This window comes from Polyergus mexicanus, unplaced genomic scaffold, assembly GCF_030449975.1.
Source record: "Polyergus mexicanus isolate NDT 795.1 unplaced genomic scaffold, iyPolMexi1.0 SCAF_1, whole genome shotgun sequence".
Taxonomy (NCBI): domain Eukaryota; kingdom Metazoa; phylum Arthropoda; class Insecta; order Hymenoptera; family Formicidae; genus Polyergus; species Polyergus mexicanus.
In genome coordinates this window covers 11,627,589-11,640,333 of record NW_027223321.1, presented here as the reverse complement: position 1 = coordinate 11,640,333, position 12,745 = coordinate 11,627,589, and the positions used below count along the sequence as shown (strand labels likewise).

General features: G+C 32.8%; 2 protein-coding genes across 2 annotated transcripts; one reads left to right on the top strand and one right to left on the bottom strand.

The window, feature by feature from the left end:
• Positions 1–314: 314 nt before the first annotated feature.
• On the top strand, positions 315–11,143 carry Hrm (solute carrier family 16 member hermes). The gene is made up of 5 exons (XM_070299350.1): positions 315–1,367; positions 4,894–5,106; positions 5,809–5,935; positions 6,673–6,852; positions 7,094–11,143. The coding sequence occupies exons 1-5, from the start codon at positions 1,223–1,225 to the stop codon at positions 8,328–8,330; spliced, it is 1,902 nt and encodes a 633-aa protein (XP_070155451.1). The 5' UTR covers positions 315–1,222; the 3' UTR covers positions 8,331–11,143.
• Nd-30 (NADH:ubiquinone oxidoreductase core subunit S3) lies at positions 10,437–12,519 on the bottom strand. The gene is made up of 5 exons (XM_070299517.1): positions 12,365–12,519; positions 12,214–12,294; positions 11,726–11,973; positions 11,338–11,583; positions 10,437–11,120 (listed from the first exon to the last, which is right to left on the bottom strand). The coding sequence occupies exons 1-5, from the start codon at positions 12,426–12,428 to the stop codon at positions 10,968–10,970; spliced, it is 792 nt and encodes a 263-aa protein (XP_070155618.1). The 5' UTR covers positions 12,429–12,519; the 3' UTR covers positions 10,437–10,967.
• Positions 12,520–12,745: the final 226 nt, after the last annotated feature.

Sequence of the window (12,745 nt, the reverse complement as noted above, 5' to 3'; positions counted from 1 at the left end):
TGTAATGCGTCCTTATTTTGCTCGCGTACGCGGGAACGAAAAAAAGAGATACATTGTCTGCGAAAAATAGAGAGAGAAAGAGAAAGAGGGAGACAAGAAAAAGAAAAGAGACCGATCATGGACCACTGTGACGTGTGACGGTCGGCTGTAGTATTGGCGCGCGCATGCGTGTCGAATAGAACTGCCGGAGAGCATGACGTGGAAGGGATAAAGCTCTACACTCTATGGTGAGTAGAAGCATGGGGAGGGGGAGGAGTTGCGAGAGGAGAGGGAACACTTGACTCGACGCCCCTGCGTCCTGTATCATGACATGACACACAGCTGATCAGTCGGCTCGTAGCGCACGTATGTTGCGAGCGTGTAAATAGACAGCGGGTGCGTTATACGCGGGGGAACGGAATGACGACGGCATTGTGACGGCAAGCGGCGGGGTTCATGTACGTGCATCGGTGTCGCTACACGTTCTCTATGCGTCAGGAAAACGACGAGGACGACGAAGACGACGAGGTAGTCGGTAGACAGCTTGAGTGGAGATATCGCCGCGACGAGACGATTGTTCGAAGGCGAGGGCGGAAGAGGAACGGAACGACCGGGTCGATCGACGGGCCGACGGGGTCTATGACTGGAAAGGCCGCGGATGGTTGTGCGAAAAGAGGAGGCTGGAGGAAGCACGAGGATCGACGGCGCCGTTGCTGGCACGCTCAGGTTCACGACATAGGCTCGCGAGGACCTCGCGAAAACGCAGAGCGCCGTTTGGAGCATTGACGCGCGGTATCCCCGCGGTGTCGCGGTATCTACGTATTTATCTACCTATACTTATCTACACCACTGTGAATATTTGTCCGGAGCACGCGCGCAACGAGTGATAAAGAGCGTATCGCGAAGAAAGGGCAGATAGATATCCAGGATAGAAACAGGAAGCAAGGAAACGCGATGGCTGTTGCCCTCTCTTCTCTCCTTTCTCTCATTTTTAATTCTCTCTCTATCTCTCTCGCCCCCGGTATCTTTTCGTTTTGCATTTAACTGTCACATTACTGTGTGATAGCGCACATACACGTACGTTATATATATATATATATATATATATATATATTTCACATATACATCATCCAATAGTGGTGTGATTGGCCCTCGCGTTTTTATCTCTCCCAGCTGTGTGTATGGACGGCCGCGTGTGTTGTTTTTCGTGTGTTTGTTTATTCGCGCGCGCGAATAAAGGTCGATGACGATGCAACGGGTTCAAGATCAGGACAATGGGATCAACATCAAATTTGGCTCGAGTAAATCCCGAAAGGGCGACTATAGGCTGGTGGTATCTCAGGAAACCGACAACAACAAGGACTGTCTAAATGGGACCAATAAGTCAGGTGAGCGATGCCGCGAGTTTATTCAATATTATACTATAATATTCGAATATAAAATGCGAATCCCGTTGATTCTGTCTCCGCGCGACAGATCTTTCCCCTAAGAAATTAGAAATTTTACATTTTCTAATATATTTTATAGAGCCAATTTCTTTAAAAACCATTTTTTACAGTTTTTCACATATAAATATTATATACGATTTACATGAGCTTGTCATTTATGTTGAATAAAAATATCGAAATTTTCTAAGAGAAAATTGTGTTATATTGCTAATATAATATTAGTACAAATGACGTTACGCTGATATATACAATAAATAACGGAGACATTAATAAGTATTGAGAGAATCGAGTTTGCTCTCGCTCTCGTTTCGAGAAGGATTCTTATCGTCTTTATCATCGGAACGCGTCGTGATTTTTGTTAATTCCAGCATTGTCAGCTGGAATTACTGATAAACATGCGGAGGTTATCGTTAGCATGTTGTCCTTCCGCTTATGTTAGATATTTGTATGTTTTGTCCTTCAATTTTTCTAAATAAAATGCATAAATTGATAAACATTAATGATAAATATTATATTACGTTTTCTCTCTTATGTTTTTTTCTGTATGTACAGGAAATGTATTTTATTATCGATAAAAAAATATGATATAGAAAAAAGTTGAAGGTTGCAAAACTAAGGTTCAACTTCTTATAACGTTAATTTTTCCGCAACAATGCATCTGCAAAATACAATTACATTTTTAGATATAAAACTGGAATCATTTTTTTATATATATTATAAATGTTTGTGTTTTTTTTTTTTCATGTCATATATTTCTATATATAATGTGTCTTAAGATAAGCTCGTAGAGATAATTTATTTTTCGATGACTTTGGTTTAATATTTTTTTTTTGTAACAGAAAACGACGAAAAGAATCTCGATATAACGCAAAAGAAAACAAATAGTTTCATTAAAAAAAAAAAAAAAAAAAAAAAAAAAAAAAAAAAAAAAAAACTTTGCACGTTGCAATGGGAAAAGTAATGCCTTTTGATTCTTTTATCTAGCTATTGTTTTCTGTTTCGAGAAAGATATCCTCTATTGAAATTGCTAGAAAAGAATGAAATTGAATTCCAAATATCCTTTTTCACTTTCCCTTAAAATAAGAATATAAATAGTTTATATTATTAAGTCATATTAACAATTTCGATCTTTGAAAACGACTGATCAATCAATTATAATCATTAAAAAAAATTGCGGTTTTTAAATCAGCGAAAGAATTAAAAAAGCGCAAAAATATATTTATTAAATCTAAAATATCAAAAATATTCCATAGTGATATATATAATGCTCGATATGTGGTTCGTACTTTTATTCCGTCTCTTATCATGATACGACCGTATGACCAATAGTTATCTCCCTCTCTCTCTCACTGTTTCATACTCTCTCACTGTCATCATCTCTTATTTCCTTACCTTTACGATTCATACCATGTTCATTTATAATTTTTTTTATCATGTTCTGTTCTTTTTTATTCTTTTCCATTTTTACGCTTCATCATTCATTTCATTCGGTATCATAGTCACAATTATTGTAAATGGAACTTTTATAAATAGAAGAGTTAAATATATAAAAGATTGGCCTATGAGCCAAGAAGCAAATTGAATAAACGTAAAACTGACATATAAACGATTAAAACGCTTGCCAACATTCGGCATCATTGCAAAATTATACAGCCTTCTTAGTTCTCTTAGTTACAATATTCATTCATAGTCAGTGTTAGACGCATGCTTTTATTCTTAACAATTTCTTTCATTAAAAAAGCTCATATAAAGATATAAATTTGCAACAATAAATTACTTAAAAAATTTGGAATTTTTCTGTCTCTTTGTGTATATGTTTTGTTCTATTTTATTTTTCCAACATATTTAATGATATTTTAAATCTTTGATAGATAATGGAAAAAAATATCTTTTTAAAATTTTATGTATGCGGTATAGAAAATAATAATACATATTAGCATAACAAATGTTTATTTCTGTTACGAAACAAAACATATGTAAAAAATAAAAATTTTTCCGAATATTTTAATATACATAGAGAAACCGAAATAAATCTTTCTTTTTTTTGTAAAAAAGGAAAGAGCATATTAAAAGATAAAAAAAGATTTGTTTGATAAAAATTCGATTATATCAATCGGATTCCTATCGATTGCTTATAATTCACATCCATTGTTTGAATGTTCGTATAAAAGCAAGTCAGAATGCATGTCACAACGGAAACGACTTTCGTAGGTGAAGTGGCCAGTATCGTTTATATATTACAATGAAAATACTGATGAATCGTTGCTCTTTGTCGGTGACGAGAAAGATACTTAGAATATTTTGTTTTTCCTTCCTCTAATACATGAACCAGCGATTTTTATATTCATTACATGATATTAATGAACACTTGGGCTAATTTTATGTCTTATATTTTAATCGTCTTTGTAAACATAGTGAAAATTTTAAGATTTTTTTGATCTCTCTTTCTCTATTTACAAGTGCTCCAATTTAGTTTCTATTTAGAAAAATTTCTTTTTATATAATATCTTTGCTGTAAATATCTTGTACGCGAATTGAAATAAATTGCAAGGGGGATTTTGTGTAATATTTTAGCTATTATTTGGTGTATTTACAAAATTGTTTCCGAACTGTTCAATATATTCTAACATTTTTTTTTTACATTTTGAGCGAATTTATTGTACCCAAGAATCTGAGGACACTTGAAGCATCTGATATATAACTTATTGTCTCTAAGTATCAAAGTCTCTTCTACTGTTCATAATTCATTACCATATCAATTTCCATCTAACTACTATTATGAATCTATCTAATTATCGTCACATAATACATAAGAAGAACAGGTATCTCTCGGTAAAATGCATATTGAAAGACTATTTGTTATTATATATTTGCTTGCCTAATTACTGTTATTTGCTCAGGCTTTTCGTGAAATGATTATACAAGATTAAAAATCATATTGCTTAAACCATATTGTCTTTCCTGTATTTTATTTGTCAAATTATATATTGAACAATTCATTGCAATGAATTATCAGGAACAGAAAGAAATTGAGAATTTTCGAGAATTTTTTAATGTCTTTTTCCATCACATTTCGATTTACCTATTTAAATAAATTTATACAAATCGATTTCCTATATATCAGTTCTTAAATTAAAAACAATGATAGCACACAATGACAGACACTTGTCAAGTAAGTGAAGTCTTTTCAAGAGATATTAGACATTTTTTTTTTCAATATAATAATGTTAAGAAATATATTACAAAGTCTACAAATTATGCGCCATTGATTATAGCAGATGAAAGGTTCAACTCACCAAGCTTTTAATAAAACAAATCTTATAAAATCAAATTAGAAGACAAAAAGATAAAAAAGTATCACAGAAAGAAGAATGATGTTATTCTGTATTATTATAAGTTATAAATGACATAAAAACTCTCGAAAGAATAAATAAAAAATTCTTAAGCATATTTATCTTCGATACAGAAAAATATGAAAAGGTAGAAGAGGAGTTAATCCCACCGGACGGAGGCTGGGGATGGCTAGTGCTTCTGGCCGCTGTAATGGTGAATCTTCTCATCCCTGGCACCATCAAGTCCTTCGGAGTATTGTTCGTCGAATTTCTCGACGTATTTGACGCATCACCAGCAGCAGCTGCATGGATACCGTCGCTCTGTTATTTCTTATACAGTTCGCTAGGTAAGAACCGTCGTTATATGTATATATTGTATATTACATCGGTAAATTTTTCGGGGACGTATCCATAGTTTTTAGATATCTTTCCTAGATTGAATTCTGTTGAGTTTTGGTTTCTTCACAACTGTCCTAGTTTTTCGCGTTTGTACAATTCGCGATTAAATATATTTAGATTTAGTCTCATTCGGTTTACTGTTATTCGTATGCCTTATCCAAATTTCAAAACTCTGAGTCATGTGTTTTTACATTAATTTGATTACAATTTCATGATAATCACATGAAAAAAATAAGGTCATCAGAATATATTAATTTATACGTTACATCATAATGCAAATATGGATTTTATATTACATTCCGGTAAAGATAGAAGATGGAAGCGGTTCCAATAGTATGGACTTTGTGACACGCAAAGATTTGCTTGCGTTTATTGTTTCTGTGTGCAGTTTTCTTCGTATATTATGAATCACGTCGATGTATTTAGGCAAACAAATTAAGAATCATTAGTTAAGAACAGACAAATTGTTTACGAGTATTATATTTGATGTGATTCTGAATTATCGATTTGTGTCTTTTTAAGAATGAGAAATCATGGTAAAATTATGATAAAATTCCAAGAATTAGAGAGATAACTGCATGAATAATTTCTAAGAAAATATGGCTGTTCTTACTTGCATCTTCTGATTCGGTGATATCTTATCATTCCAGGCCCATTCTCTAGTATACTTTCGGTCAAGTATTCCTATCGTACGGTAACTTTAATAGGGGGAACATTTGCTGCTGTGGGGATGATGCTGAGCTATTTCGCGAACTCTGTGGCCTTTCTATGCGTAAGGTAATTTCTCTTCTTTCTTTTAAAATATAATTATACTATTTCATCATTATATCTTGCGCAACAAATACCTTCGAAGAAGCAATCAATATCGCATTTTGTTTAAAAGAATAAAGAAATAAGGTAATTTTTCCAGAGTTATACACTAAAGCTAGATTTATAAAATTAAATATTTTATTAATCTTTTGGTTAAAGAAAAGGATGACGAATAATCAAAATAAATATTTTCCATTGATTAAATTGAAAATTGCGACGAAAACTTTTGTCTTGTAAAACATTGTCGAGTATAAAATAATTACATGTAAGCAAAATTATTTTTAACTTATATGTTTTTATATATGATATGTTTAAATAATATTATTTAAGAAAAACCACAATTAATTTTCATAATTAATTTTCAAATTTAAATTAATTATATTATAATTATATGCACTTACTGCGAAAAAATTACAAGAAAATTTTTTAAAAACAATTGCTGAAAAAATTTCAACATTACAAAGATAAAATGCAAATATTCGAATGAATCTATATTCGGTATTAATAAAGATGAGCGACGATGTAAAAGAAATATTTAAATATATTAAATGTAAAAAAAAGTTTTGTGAAACTCAACGTATCGATTTTTTTTAGTTTAATCCATATATAGATATATTCTTTCGAATATATCTCGGGATATTTATTGCGTAGCATATTATTATATAATGCGTGAATATTTCTTATGTAATTTATTCTGTTTCTAGTTATGGTGTACTGGTAGGTACGGGAGCGGGATTAGCGTTTCCTCCGACTGTATATATCGTAACGTCTTATTTTGTACGGCTACGAGGACTTGCCAACGGACTCTGCATATCCGGCAGTGCGTTAGGCTCGATATTTCTTCCACCCGTTTTGGGCTTTCTTCTACAAGAGTATGGTTATAGGTGAGCTTCTTTATTATTTACTTCTTTATTATTTACTTAAACCAATCATTTAAATATCCGATAAATGCTATGGAAATGAAAATGTAAAACATGCTTACAATTTCTATATAATAATAGTTCTATCATTGATAGCCAACTGTATTAGCAATATTAAAAATTTACAGATTACCTGGCATTACCTGTTAAAATATTATCAGGTGATAATATATAATCGATGACATATTTCTTCGTTTGTTCGCAGAGGCGCAGTATTAATAATGGGTGCCGTTACATTAAATGTTTGGGCGAGTGCGTTTCTGTATCACCCGGTGGAATGGCACATGATACCAGTTCGATCTCCGGATGACAATGACGTACATGATGACGAGGAAACCGTCACTAGCAGCCCAGAGCAAGCAACCGAGAAGAGTAACAGCCAGCTATTATCGTCGAACAACTCGACGAGCGAGAAAGCCGCGCCGATCGTACCGAAAAGCGCATCAAGCGTTGCCTTGGAGTATTACAAAAACACACCGGTGCAGAATCGCACGCGAAAGATCAGCGCACCTATTGGACGCGAGATCAGCGGTCAGATGCACAGCACGCCGACATTGCACGCCGTGCCGGAGGGCCGTGGTAGCGTAACCGATTCCAATAAATACTCCAGGACATTCGCGAGATCACCGTTGAATTCGCCCAGCGACTCGTCCTTCAATTACGTCAGCACACCGTATCACGGTAGCACCTTATCGGTCCTGCATCCGGAACGTGCATCTACATTGACGCTGAACGCCATTTCCAACACATTCGCTAGGAAATCGACGACGACCAGCGGGCAGGAGACGCGGCGTAAGGATGAAAAAAGCCAACAGAACAAATTCTTCGATGTTAGCCTGCTCAAGGATCCCATCTACCTCGTCATTCTTATTTCCAATTCCACCAATGCCATCAGCTACACCAATTTTGTCATTCTGTTACCAGCCTACGCCATCTCTCTGGGTTTCGACAATTGGGATGCATCATTGCTACTGTCGATCGTCTCTATGCTCGACCTGGTAGGCCGTATCGGCGGCTCCGCCCTTTCCGACATCAAGATCATGCCTAAGCATTGGTATTTCATTGGCGGTCTGCTTGCTTCCGGCATTTCTTTGGCCATCCTACCCACCTCCAACACGTATGTTATGCTGTCCGTCTACTGCTCTTTCTTCGGTCTTGCGTCTGGTATCTATGTTGGCATCACCGCCGTTATTATGGCCGACATGTTGGGAACGGAGAAGCTTACCTCGTCCTATGGTATCTCGTTGTTCGTCAACGGCGTCATTCAGCTAGTGGGGCCACCCATTTGTGGGATAGTGTACGAGCAGATCGGCAGTTACGGACCGATCTTCAGTATACTTGGCATCATTCTAGTATTCGGCGCGTCTCTTTGGGGTATTGTGCCATTCATCCGACGAAGACAGGCAGCGTTGAAGAAATCCGCCAAAATAGATAAAGTATAGTAGACCAAATAAATGAAAAGTATATAAAATATGACAATTTTTGTCCATCATTACTACTAGACGCTTTTTTCATAGTTTTACGTTTTAAAATCTGAGTTTTAGGATAGTACATATCATATATGATAGAATGCATATATGATAAAAAACTATACTCATTTTCAAGTTTTAAAATGTAAAATTATGAAGAAGCAATTTATATATATAAACGAGTTGCGACATATGACTCGATACTTCGTAAAGGCACACATGAGCTTAATTGCGCAATTGCTTAAAGATGGCCATGTATACACGTATGTATGTATATAAGAGAGAGAAAGAGCAAAAACGTGGCCGAACATTAAACTGTGATGTTAGCGTGAATGTAATGTATTGAAGCTACACTAGCGAAAAGTTTTCGGATCGAGCAAATCTTTGCAATTTGAACGTTTTGCCTAGTCCGATAATTTTTCACATAAATTGTTTATGAGGTATGATTGTATGACTGTCGAATAATTATTAATTATAGTTATTATAATTGATTGCCAAATAGAACGGTAAATGTGAGAAAATCTTACTATACCAAATATCAATTTACTATCAGTTATCTTGAATAATAACCGAAAATTGTGCGTAATTAATTAATACAAATCGTTATATATATATATAATTTAAAACCTATATTTCATTCTCTATAGTATTACATTTTTCATTAGTGAATTGACTGATAAAAGTGATATGATATAATGATGTCTACCATCTTTATCAGTAATTTTTATTATTACGTGCACTGAATGAGAGATAATTTCATCATATCGAGAAATTTTTTTTCTTGTAATATAAAACGGAATGCTGAATATGTGTTTTTATATTTTTGAAGACATAGCTATAATACAAGAATGTCATTTAGTAATAAATTCAGCGTTTTATAGGAAACAAAATTTAAATTTTTAGTAAAAATCTAGTTTATTATAATATTAAAATACGAGATTGAGATAAGCACACGGAAATATAATAAAATGCACATTCACATTTAGTTTATATTTATAATAAAATGTATTTACAATGAAAATGTAAAAAGTACTTAAAAGCGAGAAGTATTTAAAATGATAAAACTGTAAGAAGTTAGCAAATAAAGAAAAATGCTTTTCTATTTTTAAGAATAAAATTAGTAGAAGATATATACCGCTCTTTGAAAACTAGATAAGAAATATATAGATACACATGCAACGATCCGTTTTAAATTACAAGAAATTGAAAAGTTTCAACTAATGAAATCAATTTCATACTCTGTCAGCGATATCAGATTTGATCACATTTACCGCCAAGTATACGCTCTTATATCGGTAATGAGGTAACGTATTGTACAATGCGGCCTCACGCACCGCGTAGTCCATTTTTGGCTACAAAGCGTATTATTTAGGGAAATAATTTTCGAGAAAAAAACTTTTTTGAGAAATCGCTTATTTTCTCAGAAGTAGAAAGGAAAAATATATTTCTATCTTATAACCGAAGAAAGAAAAAATTACCCTCTCTCTGAAAGTAAAAGTTTTGCATCGGCACGAAAAATAATTCAATTTTACTTGAATATTTAGTGAAAAAACAATGGCCATGATTAGTACTAATTGTGCATCGGAATAAAAATACGATGACAATGTAGCATGTACCAATTTCGTTTCTATAAACGAATCTAGTAATAAAGTAAATTGGCACACAATTGTAGAGAATCTATTTCTAAAGATTTAATCGTACACACATATGTAAATACGATCTTACTGCTGGAATAACTAGAATGCTAGAAGAGTGGATCTTATTTACGAGAACTATAGTTATTAAACGAAGACTATGATTCTGGTATGGGTTACACCATTCTCTCTTTAAATTAAGCATGAATTAATGAAAAGAATCTACAACAATAATAAGACGTGATCGTATAAGCAGAATATATCCGGTAAAATGTGTATCTTTATCCATTCTAGCGTTAAAATATCGTCTTGTGTCAAAAGTGTTTTGGTCTTGCGAGTTTTCTTAATTTTTAAAGGAATTTCAATTCGATCGATCCACTTTTCAAACTTTCGAAATCCGCCGGAAATAATGCCTTACGAGTAGATCATAAGTAGTTTGTAAGTAATATATATATATATATATATATACACATATATATTATGTTTATATAACTCTATACATAAATACATACAACAAAAAAACAAAAAAATACTCCAAGATATATCAACAATTTTCCTATTAAGTCTTTATATATTTAAAACTAATTGTTTAAGCTTCTTTCTTTTTATTCATATTATAACATGCATATATTATATATTTTTTTGTTTACATTATAAATAAAAATATCATCTTTTAGAAATAGGAATAAAATTAGTCCAAATTATAATACAAGGCATAGAGAAAATCAATAGCTTATTGAATGATAATTGGTGGAAAAAGCATAGATAACTAGCTTTGCAATATGTTTTAAAATAAGAAAATATACAGGTGTACACATTATCCTCTGTATTTCCAAAAGAAATTTCCGAATTGGACATTCAGAAATCATTAACAAGAGAAAAGAGGATATTTGTCAATGTAAATTACATTTTATCAATATACATACTTTATGTCTGTTTTCTCTGATTATAACTAATGATCTACTAGCGACAACAGTTACTTTTCTTTCAAGATAGTCTCGGCAGCTGGCGGAGCATCTCTGAATTTAGGAAACTGTTCCCATGGGGCGGATAGTTCGAATTTACGGAATTCTTGAGCTAATTCCAATGGTTCAATAACTACTCTTTTTTGCTCATCATCATAGCGAACCTAAAATAAATTATTGATATATATATATATATTAGAAAAAAATTAGACAGAATGATATAAAATTTAATATTTAATGTAATTTTAATTAGATCATAACAAATCTAATTTTAATGAGATAGAAATGATTGCAAACAAGTTCTATACATACATACAATCTTATCGATAAATTCGTTTGATGCTACATAAAATTAATTGATACATTGAATGGAATAATCACCTCAACATATCCACTGAGTGGAAAGTCTTTCCTAAGTGGATGTCCTTCAAAACCATAATCTGTAAGAATCCTACGAAGATCAGGATGATTTGAGAAAAATACGCCAAACATATCCCATACTTCTCGCTCGTACCAATCAGCAGCTTTGAATACACTGTTGATAGAGTCAACAGGTGTCAATTCATCAGTATACGTTTTTACTCTAATACGCGAATTGTATCGCAACGATAACAGGTTGTAGACGAGCTATAAAAATAAATAGATGCAAATCTCTGTTTATATATAAAGTTATATGATGTCAGTTTGTATCACATTTGTATAAAAATTTTTATATTACATATGTGTATGTATATGTCATAAAGTACAATATATAAAGCAAAAAACTCACCTCAAATCTATATTGCCTACTGGGTACATCTAGAGCAGTAATATCTGATAGATTAACAAACTGTGTATTATGGTGGTCTTTCAAAAATGCACATATAGGAATAATGCCTTCAGGAGCAATAAGTAACTCCAGTTCATCACCAGCAGTCAATTGTACTTGTTGTATATATTTTGGCAAGCAATCAGAAATATAGCGACCAAAGTTTATCAAACGATTGACATCAATGTGACTGGGTTTACGCACTGTGGCTATAAAAATATTTAAGATGGAACAATGCTATACATTGAATATCTTGCATGCGTATATAGGATATTCTAGAAATATTTCTTTCACTTTTCCATTAATATCTGCTCCAATTCCTGATAGAAATTGGAGCAAATAACAATAATAATAATTAAAGATATCTTTAATAAATTATAATGTAACACTTTCCCAAAATTTACTTAAGGATATCAAATTACGTATTAAATATAATTATAAAAACGTACGACGGGTCTCGGGTTTTTCAGTATTTTCACTGGCTGTCGTGGTGTTGCATCGTATTAATGACGGAAAAGCGACAGCATAACCTATCAGATAAATGCACACATTATTACATAATTCAATGGAAAATGCCATTTGTACAATATATTCCATTACATTTTGGCGTAGCAATCGATAAATTATGCGACAGCCTCCAACAATTCCTCAATATTAATGTCATTTTCTCACAAAACGTTTCAAATATAATTCTAAAGCACAATTATCAGTGGAACATCATAGTTCCTAACATTTATGATACTTTTTACTTTAGGGTAATATCAGAAACTTTCAGAACCCTAGAAATTCTCTATCCGATGGCCAATCGTAATAATGTTTGGTCAACCAATCAGGGTGGCGAAAATGTAACCTTTTTTTTTAAAACAGAAATGTGAAGTTTTTAGACAAATATTAATACTTTGAAATATTTGCAAAGCCAAATGGATTATGACCTTCATTTAATGATATGATAAGCTTAATATCATCCAAATCTATAGAAGG